General features: G+C 32.2%; 1 protein-coding gene across 2 annotated transcripts in view; it reads right to left on the reverse strand.

Moving 5' to 3' along the window:
- Positions 1-2719: 2719 nt before the first annotated feature.
- The window catches only part of TRIQK (triple QxxK/R motif containing), a 102301-nt gene continuing 90946 nt past the window's right edge, over positions 2720-14074 (reverse strand). For both annotated transcript variants that reach the window (XM_065902716.1, XM_065902715.1), the window contains exons 4-5: positions 11244-11329; positions 2720-5975 (exon numbers count right to left, since the gene is read on the reverse strand). In XM_065902716.1, the coding sequence (XP_065758788.1) occupies positions 5862-5975; positions 11244-11329 (200 nt within the window). In that variant the 3' untranslated portion in view covers positions 2720-5861. The remainder of the gene's footprint in view (positions 5976-11243; positions 11330-14074) is intronic.

Raw genomic sequence — 14074 nt, forward strand, 5'->3', positions numbered from 1 at the left:
GCAGACATCATGTGTCTCGTTAAAAAACAAATGACAACAACAAAATTGTCTGGATCTAATCTAACTTAAAACTTAACTTCTATTTTACAGAAAATAGGAAAACTAGAGGGAAAAAAATGAACAATAAAATGAAAAAAGCCAAATCTAGAAACCTCAATATTCAAAAGGACCAGTAACTTGCTTTTTTCAGCAATCAATGGCATGAATGAAAGAGGGGTTTATTGCTGAATACAGTTGACTCCTGAATAACGTGGGTTTGAACTGCAGGCACCCACTTACATGCGGATGTTTTTCAATAATAAATACTACTACACGATCTAAGGTTGGTTGAATCATCAGATGTGGAGGAACCAGGAATATGGAGGGCTGATTATAAGTTATGGGCAGATTAGTCCCCATGTTGTTCACGGGTCAACTTTATAAGAATTTAGGAGACATACAAACAAAGGTAGTACAGATCTTGATTGAAAACCTATCTTAAATAGATACCTTAGAGACAATTAAGGACATTTGACTCTTGCCTTGGTATTAAGCAATATGAGGAACTGATTAATTTGATTAACTTCTTAGTAACTAAAGAAAAAAAAAAACCTAACAGAAAACAAAAACAAATAAAAATACCAAAGTACTTTCAGGAATGCATACTGAGATATTTGCAGGGAAAATGTCAGCATATTTGAGATTTGCTTTAAAATACCTCAGGTTACAGAAAAATGGGTGGAGTATATGAAAAAGAGTGGCAAAACATTGGTAGTTGTTGAAACTAGGTGATGGGTGGATTGAGGTTCACTGCACTCTTCTCTCTAGTTTTGTGTAATACATATGTTTAGTGACAGATAAAGAAAGCTGGTAAGAAGAAAGACAATAGAAAAAAAAGGGGAGGAGCAGTGATATTTCTAAGTAAAATGGTAGATATGAGAGGCAGTTAATATAGTACACACCAAGTTGAGTATGACAAAGTACAAGTGAGGTTCATACAGAGAAGGAATGTTCAAGATTGCTGAGAATTGAGCACTGAGTCAGATGGGGAGACGGTAAAGAGTAAGTGAACAAGAGAACTCAAATAAGATGCTGAGAAGATCACTATCTTGATCACAGATGTGTAGGAGCTAGTGTAACAAGTAAGTTTTTAAATTCTGGGTTATTTCTCTTTGGTCCACCAACTCCTCTCACCTGTTGTTTTATGTACAGCATACTAATATGGGCTAAGACTATGACCTCCATCATTGGTCATTATGCCAAGAGTTATATTTGGTCATGTTTTATTTATAAAACTTTCTTTTAAAAAAACTGCTGCAATTTAAGAGTTTTTAAAATGCCTTTATCCTCACTTTATAAATATGAGAATAGAAAAGAAAAAAAAAAACCTCTGAATTTTATATTATCCTAGGATGTACAGAGAAGACAAGCCAATGAAGACCTTGCCTTATCACACTGAATAGAGCAACTGCAGAAGCAATTTGTTACAAGCAGATGGATAGTTGAACACTGAAAAGGATGATAAACTAGAACAAAATTAGATATTGAAATCAATTTCTTTTAGGCTTACCATGAAACTTCAAATTTACACAAACAATTGTATTTGAAGAAGTCAGAAAAAAAAAAATGCCATACTAAGATGGGTGCCCATGAAAACAGAACTTTACACATGCTATAGCCTTTATAGCCACCATTTACTTGGTTGGTCCAAATATTTATAGTTCATTGTTATGACTGCCAAAACTGGCAACCACAAGGATTGTTGTCTCAATTAGGACAGTAAACAGATTGTCTCTTTTTTTAATGAAAAAATCTAAAATGTAATACTTCACAGTTTAACATGTTTATTCATCTAAACGAGCTAAAAAATAATGGTGCGACATCTGTTCGAGAGGCATTGGTACCTCAAATTTTGGCTGCCTCCCCACCAATTTGGTTGTTGTTTTAAAAAATGAAGAATAGGAGGGGGTACTGTCATCAAAAAATCTTCTGGCATGTAAAGTATCTTATTTTTCTTGAAATAAGGATCTCATGTCTGCTGCTAGGGATAAAAAAATTTTTTTGTTTAACAAGGAGGCACAATGCTGAATATGACAGCAGTTCAATTGTTTTAAATACATTTACTGACCCACTATAGATATTTCCACACTGGTACAGTTCTTTAAGCAACTCTCCCTGTTCCCTCTATATTTACCTGTGTAGCTAAAACCTATACAAAATAGCAAAGTGTTTCTGTAGGCACTGGATTTATCTGCTACGATATTTTCTGTAGGTTGTACTGATTTTAGATACGGTGTCAGTGGAACAAAATCTAGCAAACACCCTCACCAGACTGTACTGGAGCAATCCTAATAAAAGAAGGCAGTGCTGCCAAGGGAGAAGGTGTGAATCTCCCCAGAGAAGCCTCAGGTAAGTGGAAAAAAGCCTCACTGTTGGTAACAAGAAAATAAAAGCCTCTCTTAGATAGCCTCTGGCTCAATAACCTTATTTATAGATGAAATACATTAACATTTAAAATCTGTTCAATTTCTAGAAGTTTATTTCTGAAGCTTATCTAAAGTATAACTTGATCTACTGAATTATCATGACTATATAATTTCAGAATCTGGAAAAATAAAGCATCTTCATTTTCACGTAAATATAAGCATTATAATGAAAATTTAGTTTTATTTTCAGTAAGAGTGAAGATTTAGATGACGCTAATTTATAACAACGAATATGATTTTGAACGATGCTTAAGATCAGAATGATGTATTCCTGGAAAAGAGCAATATTTCTGTTTTACAACAGATCTAATGCTAGTTGTCTTGATCTTTAAGAAAACCAGGATTAAATGTATATGTGCTCCAATACAAGCAAAGATCATAAATGCTAAATGCTGAGTTGAAAAATATTGTGATTTTAAGTTTTATTTATTAAATGCAAATAATTTTAAACCATATATCACATGCAAAAACTGCACCAGGCTCTGAGAAGAGTAAAAGAGATTAATTTTAACATGCATTTATTAAATATACGCAGATCACTACACTACTGAAATTACAGAAATGAGTAAGAATATATTCTCAGGAATTTGTAATCATCAGTTGAGATGGAAATATTTCTATTTTATGAAAAATTGAAAAATATTAGAAAATCTTCAAGTATTTTGTCACCTTAAAACAACAAACCTCATACTAGTACTAAAATAGGCTTTTAGTACATTTGTTTCAAAAGAAATTCTAGATGAGGTAATAGTTTTACATCTCCTCTCAGATGAATTTACATTTTCTTTATTTTGCATGCAAGATAAGATGCAGTAACCATTTTCACTTCATTCACAATATTTCCTAGGTTGTACGTTAAGTCCAGCTGCATTAGTTGAAATTACTTTTTCCTGCAGAAACAGCATGTTAAACAGATTCAAACATTCTGAAAAGTAATTACATTTTTCTGTTTTTGTCTTCTGAATTACTCTGAGTGATGAATTATTGCAGGGGAAAAACCCACTCCTAAAATTTGTCTGGTGCCAGTCTCAGACTTACACCAAATACCCACTGTTCAAAGTGTAGTGCCCTGAAGCTGTAGGCCGGATAACACCTCTGCCTTCAAAGATTCAAACTAGACTTCAACCTGGGATTTCTCTATAAAAAACTGCTGCTTTCTAACTAAGGTGAGTTTGACAAATGTAGACTTCATGAAAATAGTGTTTTGTAAACATACACTGTCTCACTTTACCTGCTACTTATTAAAATCAGAATTTAGCTCTTAGAACTTACCATAAGTCAGTCAGTCATACAAACAGACTAGCCATAGACTCAGAGTATTGGTAAAACTATGTAATGAAACTTGTCTATAATCATACTGTGGTTAGCCTAATATTCATTACTATCAAAAACATTTTCTCCCAAGGAGTACCTCAACGGTAGAACAGGATAATAAATTATTTTTTCAGGGGAATGAATTTTCAAACATTTCTAAGAGTATAATCATGTATTTTAAATACTATAAATTCTGTTATATCTCACTTGGATAGGTATCTAATAAACAAGTATTACATATCCTTGCATTTAAATTACCACTGAAATTAGAAATAATCTTTATTTAATACGATTGCATTTAGCACCAGATGGGAGGGAAAATAACTAAATGAAAATTGTTCACGTAAATGTGATAGGAGTAAGGGAAAACAGTATTTCTTGACATGTGGCATGTCACTCAGGAAAGTAAAAGACCCATCATATCCAAAATGCCAGCTTGGATATTCCCTTGCCACCCACTTCACAAACAGACATACCACATGGCATTAAATGCTGCAACCTTTCCTAAAAATGCCACTTGGATTGGTCCACTATGGTGAGTATATAGGAACTCTTGGTCTGTCTCTTAAGTTTGTGATTTCAAGGGGAAGAATCCAGTAAATAGCATTGGCTAAATTCTGCCCTCATCTGTTTGACATAAAGGATCTCTGAGGATACTGGATCTTTTGGCTGTTTTCACGCTGATGAAATAAATTATACTACTTGAAAAAATTCTATAGAACAAAATGCTATACAGCCACTTTCAACTATCTGCAAAAGTCTCAAAGATATTTATCAAAACTTTGTTCTCTTGGTGAGTATGGAAACAATCTTAACATTTTATTTACTCTTTATAAATACACTATAAATCACCCTATGAACATGCTGCAAACTATTCACTTTCTATACATATTTGTATAAGGTAGTAACTAGTGACTCTGGTGTGGACACATACTTTTCCATTTTCTAAGCTTAATGTATTTGTGTGCTGTAAAAATATTTTAAAAATTGATTACCAGTAAAAAATATTGAATACATTAGTCATTATAACCCAACAAATGTAAAATACTTTGAAAAATCATATAAACAAAAAACTCGATATGCAGGTAATATAAGACACATATTTTCTTCTATTACTTTTCACAAAAGAGTCTTAATTGATTTAATTCCCAAGAGGCAGAGCACAATTTTGTAAAACAAGTTTGCATTGTTCAGATATGAGAGAACCCAAGAAAGTGTTTCTGAGTAGGTAGGTCTTCTGCTATTACTGTTGTGTGAAAAAGACTGCACAATTAGATGACAGATTGTTACTCCCTAACAAGAGGGGCAAACTGATACAGCAAGCAGCCAGAACAACATAATTAAAAAAGGATTCCAAGTTTATATTAGTAGAGTAATAAGTTAATTAAAATCAAGATCAACTGAACTTTCTATTTACGCCAGTTCAGACAGCCCAAGAGGAAAGGAACTCTATTTTAGAGACATATGTGACTCTTTGAGCTTCTGTCATCCAGGTGCCATTTCTGATGGAGCACATGTGCGCTGAACAGTTGGCAAAGAAAGAAAAAGATTACTGTAGATGTATGTGCAGATAGTCTCTCTAATGATACAAAATACGTCTGGAAAGAAAGCAGGGCTTCCTTGTAAAATGAAAAATTTCCCATGACTTTTCATTCCTTTTTAGGCGCTGAATGTGACTAGAGAATGCTTCTGGAAATGAGGATATATACTTCTACTCATGATGTATACGGAACAAAATAGATTTGGTAATCTGCAAGTGATGGACTTATACACAGAAATTGCCTAAGACATCCGAAGAATTTAGGATCTGTTTCCCATTTTATCAAAATGCACCATGAATAGGTTGCCTGTCAACGTAGAAAGATTTATAAGAGTATCTAGTAGCACACATATTAAACTACATTGCTAGGAAAGGTTCTTTTCTTGATATCCTATGCAACTACTTAAAAAGATGTTTCTGCAAACTGAAAATACCAGCAGAAAAAAATTCAAGATCTTGCTGTCTCCGTACTTCACAAAGTATTGGTCCCTAGAGGTGCTTTTAAAAAATTATTTCCTTTTCATGCATTGATTGCTGCTCAGCTAATCTTCATCTGGTTCCAGATCAGGGTCAACATCTGAAGACAGTCTGAGATAAAAGAAAGCATAGAAAGCCAGCAGGAGGGCCAATATAGCTGCCAGCACAAGGCCAACTTCCTGAGGAAGGAAAAAAAAAAACAAAGGCATATTTGAAATTCGTGAAATGAGATTGGTTAACATTATCAGTTTCATGAGATTAAAAAAAAAAGTTTAGAATGATCACATTCTTTTTGTTTAACACTTTGTCATTAAGCAAAGAAACTTATTTTGTGGTTGACAATACCTATAATAATGGCAAGACATCAGTGGGTGGGCTTCCCCGGTGGCCTGGAAAATCCCACGGACAGAGGAGCCTGGTGGGCTAGCAGTCCATGGGGTCGCAAAAGAGTCAGACATGACTTAGTGACTAAATAACATGAGTGGGTATAATATGAACATATTCATACCTGTCATTACTTTCATTTAGCGTGTGTCTTTCAAATAGTAACACTAACATTTATAATTTTAATATATTTTCATAGTTTAGATATCAAACTGTTGGATGCAAGCAGTATAGTTTGTACCTACACAGTTTATCTTGCTCTGTATTTCTTGCTTCAACACATTTATTATTATTATTATAGCATTTGGACACAGGCTCTAAAATGATCACTCCATCTCTAATGGGAGGAAACAATTAGAACAAGTTTCTAGATTATGTCTCTGTGCTAGTGCCACCTGGGAAGCCCACAGACATCCTTATTAAATATTTTGTTAAAACTCTCATTTTTAACTTCTAAATTCTATAGTTTACAACGTGGCAGAACGAAACGAAACCGAACACTCTTGGATCATGAAGCGTGATATGATATGATAGAATTATCACAACTATGAAGGATGGTCCTGGGCACTTCATTTGGTGATCTGATGCAGATTATATTGATGATGTTGAAATAATAGTCAAGAAGTTTACCACATACACCACAGCAAAATCATATTATTTTTTAGAAAATCTATAAACTTTTTATATTGATACATAGACACACCATGAAGGAATTTTCTCAATGTTAGCATATCACTTGGCTAAACAGAAAAAAGAACAAATAGTGCCAGTACAGTATCCTAAAGGGCTTAAATATTCCCTTCTAATTTTCACTTTCAAATCACACACCTTCCTGACACTATTTTATGGAGAAACAATTTATTTGCACTTAATAAAAATGTAGCTTTCATATGTCACTTAATAACATTTTAAAGACAATAAAATCAATTTGGTTTATAATAAACATGTCATCTTTACCTGAATTTTGAAATTACAAGTGGATATTTTATATAGATTTTTAGCTTTATAATTAATTTTTTTTGGATCTGAAAACTTTAAAAATAAATATTAATGAAAATCACGGGATTGAAAGATTCAGTGTCAACTATTTTTGTAAGATTTGATTTCTAAATCTACTTTAATGAAATCGAAACAAAACAAAAATTACCCTATCAATATAATGTCAAATCAAAGTGAATTTTCCTCTGTTGCAGTTGGAATACTTTGGCATCTCAAAAGGGCACGGCAGCAGCAGACAGGTTTCATTTATTTTCTTGTACCCACAGCTGTGCTCCCAGACCCATCTGGTTACACAGCTACTAATTTTAAGAGGATGTAATAAACAAGGGACACGCAACTGCAAACTCCATCTGCTCCATGTAGTGGACAACAAAGCTGTCCCACAGCAGTGACTGTTCACATCAGCCTAACACTAGAATAAAGTTTCTGCTCTCCATTGGAGGCCGTGGTCTTCCTTCTCACCGACAATCACCTCCAATCGCTGCTTTTCAACTCCTTCTTATCCTTTCAAGCAATATTGTTTCACCTTCCTTGTACATTTTTAGAATATCCAGAGGCATAAAAAAGAGGTTTAAGGGTAGAAAGTAGAGAACATTTATAGAACACAACTTCAGAGGATCTATTAATTCAGGTAAGTCTACTCACTATACTATGGTATGCAGGTGAGGCTAAAGAAGTGTTGGATGAGGAGGTACAGCAAATAGTTTTTGTCAAAATGTCCCTTTTCTGTTAAAGAGATTATTACTGTGGGGACTGCATGTTTGGAAGGTTAAAACCATGGTAAAATTGGAAAATACTGCCTGCAGAATGCTGGTTATGCTAATCATAACCTATATCCCTAAGACATTTATGACTCTCCCCGCCCTTGGCCATTTTTAGCTTTAGATCAGAAATAACAAAAAAGGACAAAAATAATAATTCCAGGTGGCTCATGTTAGCAAGATCTGGTTGACATTTGAAAATGTCATTTATAAAACAAATAAATCACATTTTGATCCTTATTATTTTAATATAATTATTTTCTCAAATAAACTTAATAAACTACTAAATATAGATTATTTTTTCCTTATAAATACTAGGAAACAGGTATTTGTATTCTAAAATTTTTTTTTACTAATTTGCAATTCTTGAAAAAAGTTTTCACATTGAACAGCAACCAAATAGCAAATATTAGTTGTGCAAATATTTTTTAGGTGGTACACTTTACTGGGTCATAAATTATTTTGTTTACATTGTTAAGAGACAGGAACCAAAAATAGCTTCTCAATAGAAATTAATTCCACATTTTGAAGCAGTCATATTCATGTCTTATTCAGAATCATTACTGTTCCTTGAATTTTTCTGTTGCTAAACATTCATTTATTAAAAAGCACTGGAAGCCACTGAGGGTAAGGTCCCCTATTGTGCAATTTTTCTATCTCATATCCATGATTCCTCAATCAATACTGTTGATTTTAGATGTTACTGAAATCTAGAAGTGGTTTCTTGCAAAAATCCCTCCAAAATCATTATGTCTTTTCTTTCCTTTCACAGATTCTACAATATGGTAACACAATTTCTAAATAAATAATGAAGGATTGAGTCAGATTTATATAATTCATATATAAGGTATATATTAAAATTATAGACTGCTTTGCAAATTTTACTGCAATAACATCCACAATAATATCTTCACAACAAAACCAAGGACACTTGGTAATACGTAGTACAGTCACACAAGACAGGCTTAGTTGAAGGAGGGGATCTTTAGGCCAACGACAGGCACCCAAGCAAAGTCTTATTTATGCAAACCAGTAATGGCTACTTCAAACACATATTCATGTTAAGTGTTTTCATTGTATCATTGTATTATTTAACTCTCCCAACTATTCTGTGAGGTAAATGGCATAAAATCCATTTTACAAATGTGCTATCTTAGACTCTGCATCATTAACAGTAGAGGAAAGAAGCAAGTGATTCTAGGCCTCTTTATTCTGTGTTCAATTTTATCATTGCTCTTATTTTTCTATCCCATGCAGTTGTTCATATTTTCTATAGATTTAAATTATTTGAAGAGCATAACTATGACTCCCTCTAAAAACTAAGTAGTCAAGTGATAAAATATAACATTATGGTCATCCTGTATTAACTAGGTAAGAGTCAAACATGTCTGATGTTCGTTAGTCCTTGGTTGCTTCTCTGACATTATCAGTATGGATAAAATCACTCACTGGGGAAATTAAATAGCATTAAATGGCAATCCTGAAAGAAACTTCATTATTTAAAATACTATGCTAAAATGACAAGGCAATCAAAGTTTGACAGGGCAAGCTAATTAGTATGCTAGATTTGAAATGTAAAACACCTCCATGGTTCTGATTCTAAAAAGTTCCCTATCATTTTAATGGGCATTTCACATAAATGTTCAAGCAAAGTAAACAATGTTTAAGGCTAAGATTTTTGTTTTTCACAGGTTTACAAATCAAAATGGTATGCTAGTTTATTAAAAAGGAGCTACGTTTCTGAGGTCAAAAACTTTTCTGTACATGCTTTAAATCATAAATGAAATCTAAGAACAATTTTTTTTCTCATATAAGATAAATTCTACATTGTTTTGAAAAAGTACATTAAATGACTGCACTGTAAACTAGACTTAAACTAGAAATATGGTTATTTCCTCCGAGTAAAACCATAGCAAAAATTATAATAGCAAGTGAAAAAGGAAGTGCATGGGAAAGTGGTATATACATCAATAAATGCACGGCTGCACTGCTTTTCAAATTCTTATTTATAGTTTCTCATTATATTGTGCTACAAGCAGAGTGTGCTACCTCAATATTTTTCTGACAAAACAAAAGCGAAGTACTGTATTGTGAAAGATAAAAGCAAATGACACACAGCTTTCCTGGAAAATGACAAGACAATGCTCTCACTACAAAAGACAATCATCAGGTAACTAACTGCGAAACAAGGAAATAAGCACTGGTTTTAGAAAGTTTATGTCATAGAAATAAGTTTAAAGATGAATGAAATTTCATGCGAAATGAGAAGAAAACTTCAAAAGATTAATCATCTCTCTTTTAAACAAAAAGGTGATTCACTTTTTTTTTTTTTCATTGAAAACCTACACACAGAACTAACTGAGGAGACTGTATTGTGAAAACATACCACAGCACACGGCAATGCTTGATCAAAATCAGCAATCAAGAGTAAAAAGAAGGCAGTGTTTTGTGATCATAATAGCAAATTCTGGAAGACAACCAAATATATCATCTGGCAGTTCAACAGCTGTTACAGCTTGGTAGTAATACCTTGGCATTTGCTATAAGCTATAACTTAGAAAAATTGATTTTTCATCTGCCAGATAAAAACCAAAATCTCCTTTTAACATTTTAATATTTAAATAAAATATATGTACTAGCCACTTTAATTTTACACATTTGACAGTGGAGCCACCAAAATAATTTTTCTATTTATAGTTTAATTTTACTCTAAATACTTGGCAGAGTTGACATGAGTAATAATGTAAATGTAATTTTGTTGAACTTCATTGTGATAGCACATTGGATTATCTGTTAACATCATTCTCAATAGCTTTTATCCTTCTTAAGCAGTTAAAACACTGGTTTTTTAAAAGAACATGTCTGGGAACATCATTAGAATTTCATCATTGAGAGTACTGACAACTAAACTAACACATGAGCAAAATTATGTATTTTAGTGATCTAAGTATATACAATTATAATTAAAATATAAACCACCATAAAATGAAATTTTCTGCGAATGAGAAAAGTTTTTAATCCAGGCCACATATATCACTGAAGTGAAACAGAAGCTACAGAAAAAGTAAGTTGCAACTTTAAGTGTAATTGGTTCTCTTAAGTGATATTGGGTCTTAATCTAAGACCTGATAAAATCTAAGGATGTTTCTCATTAAGTAATTCTTTTCAAAAGCCTATAATTCTGGCATTTGACTTAGATTTTGAAATGTCACAAAACATTTAGAATTCAACATTTATGCAATCCATTTTAGAAATGAAGTGGCAGGTAATATGTCAAATTTTAAAGTTATCAAATATAGGTACCTTTATGCCAATTGCTGTTTTCTTTGCTTCTGCTTTTAATTTAGTTGCTCGTAAAATAGGTTTGGTTTTTTTATAATCCTGTTTACCTAAAAAGAAATAATTTCAGACAATGAGCTATAATTCAAGTTTAATAGCCATCTGAAATATCAAAGAACTTTTAAATAGAGTAAACCTGGAACACAAAGTTGCAAAGTAATTTCCAGTTACAGAAACCATAAACTTTTCACCCTAAAAGGTCAACTTTTCTTTTTTCTACTTTTTCAGGAAGAAGACTTGACAGACATATTCAGTTTCCTGTGAAGTGAATATCAACAAAGATTTAAAAAATATATATCCCTTTAGAGAACAAAAGCAAAGAGCATCTGGAACATTTGGAGACAAATATGGAAATAAATGAATATACATAAGATCCCATTAAATAGGTAAGGTTAACTGTCTTCGTCCTGGAGAAGGGCAAGGCAATCCACTCCAGTATCCTTGCCTGGAGAATCCCAAGGACAGAGGAGCCTGGCGGGCTACAGTCCATGGGGTCACAAAGAGTGGGAGACAACCGAAGTGACTTAACATGCAGGGAAACAATTTTGTCTTGGTAACTGAACAGTAGCAGTTTATTAGAAATTTTATTATGGATATATCAAATATTCAATAACTAATTTGAGAAATATCCTCAAGCTTTCTCTAGGTAAGATATTGAAGACTCATCTGTAAATAATTAACTTTCAATTCATTAGAAAAAAATATTTAACTTCTGTTTGTTATCAGTGGAGGACAGAATAAATATGGCTTGATACATGATGCAGGGTAGCCATATTGAAATACTAGTTTCAATCTTCTTAACAGTTTATTAGAAATTTTATTATGGATATATCAAATATTCAATAATCAATTTGAGAAATATCCTCAAGCTTTCTCTAGGTAAGATATTGAAGACTGATCTGTAAATAATTAACTTTCAATTCATTAGAAAAAAATAATTCTCTTTGTTATCAATGGAGGACAGAATAAATATGGCTTGATACATGGTGCAGGGTAGCTATACTGAAATATTAGTTTCAATCTTCTTTTCCAAACTTAACAACCAAAAATGAACAAAATTGAGTTAGAGTCACAAAATTTGCTTTATTCTGTGTACCATCTGGTGACCCCACTAATGAATAACAAAAGAGCTATTACACAGTCTGTGAGGAAAATAGATTTAACAACAGTAACAACAACAAAAGCACTGACTAGAATAATATACATTTTTTTGTTAACCAAACTCTTAGCTAAGAATTGGGTCAAATGAGTGTCATATATAAGCATATGCCATTCTGAGTGGGAAAGAACATTTGACCATTTAATCTCTTTGAGTATTTTATATTCTCTTATTTGGCCACACTGAAGTAAATCTGAAAGCAGTTAATCTAAAGGATATCATCAAAGTGTAATGTGCAATATATTTCTTAATGAGCTTGCTAATGATTCAAAAGTATCTTTAAAATTCTATTAGATTTTTAGAATTAGAAATGGCAGGGAGAAGTGAGACAAATAGATTGGAATAATGAAGAAATGCCGTATTTGTGTTTGTTAGATAAAAGTATTTGTTACATAAAAATATTTGTTTGGCTGAAGAATTATGTTTTTATTAAAGAAGAGTATATGCTCTTTCCTTAACTGTATGGTATAACAATCATTCTGGATCTATGAGCATCCAGAAGTCTAATAAATATTATTTGATGGTAGAGCTTAACGATCCAGAAATGAGCCAATTGTAAGAATGTATATTAAATGATCTAAATTTAAATTATGCAATGAACAAAATACAGAAAAATATTACTCTGACCCATTTTAAATTAGCAACATTTAATTTTGCTGAAAAAAACCTTGGCAAGTATTCACTCTGATTTCACATCTCAATAGTCAAACTATTCATGTCATTATTCCTGCTGAGATATAAACAGTTCAGAACAATGAAACTGGTGACACATCAAATGTCTCCACTCATGGTTACAAAGCAAGTTTCTAATGAGAATCTAAAGAGAAATTTCATTATTATGGATATGAAGCTAAGGAATCATTTCTTATATTACCTTATATATGCCCTATAATAAACTCTGGATGCAAGAGGGACAAAATAAGTAAACAAAAAAGAATTATCTTAACCCATTTGCTTTTCATAGACATACAATATTTTGGATGATGTGTCTGCCATAAAATAGATACAAAAATGCCTAAAAGAGTCAATGTTAAAGTGGGATTTTATCATTCTACTTCACTTGCCATTGGTTAAATAATACATTCTATTTCAATTCAACTCCTATAATCTCCTAAAGAATAATATTTATAGATTTATATTAAAGTTGATACAAACATTTGAAGCTATATTTATAATAAATAGTTTTAAAAATTATTGCACACCTCATACTTTAAAAAGTTCATCTGTCATTAATATAGCATTCTCTTTGCCGACTACGATATCCAAAAGTATATATTGCAAAATGTGGTTTCATTCTACTAAGGGAAAACATTTACAGGGACATCTGCTAAGTTCTTTGTAACTAAAACCAGATCTTTCCTTTATACCCAATGAGAATTTTAACATTTTAATTTTTTATTGCTTCAAAAAATACCTATGCCCACATGATCATAAAAATATAAAAAAAGCTCTTGACTTTACTTACCTACACCTAGGAAAAAACACTTTTATATAATCTAGATTTTATATGTAGGCAAATTCTGAAATACAATTGGATCTAATTCTGATTATATTAATAACACAATTACCAAAGTAGCAACTTAGCAATTGCTCACTATATTTTATGAGAGAAATTCAAGCCCATGAAGCTAATACA

The sequence above is a fragment of the Muntiacus reevesi genome, chromosome 12 (assembly GCF_963930625.1).
Source record: "Muntiacus reevesi chromosome 12, mMunRee1.1, whole genome shotgun sequence".
In the NCBI taxonomy this organism is placed as follows: Eukaryota; Metazoa; Chordata; class Mammalia; order Artiodactyla; family Cervidae; genus Muntiacus; species Muntiacus reevesi.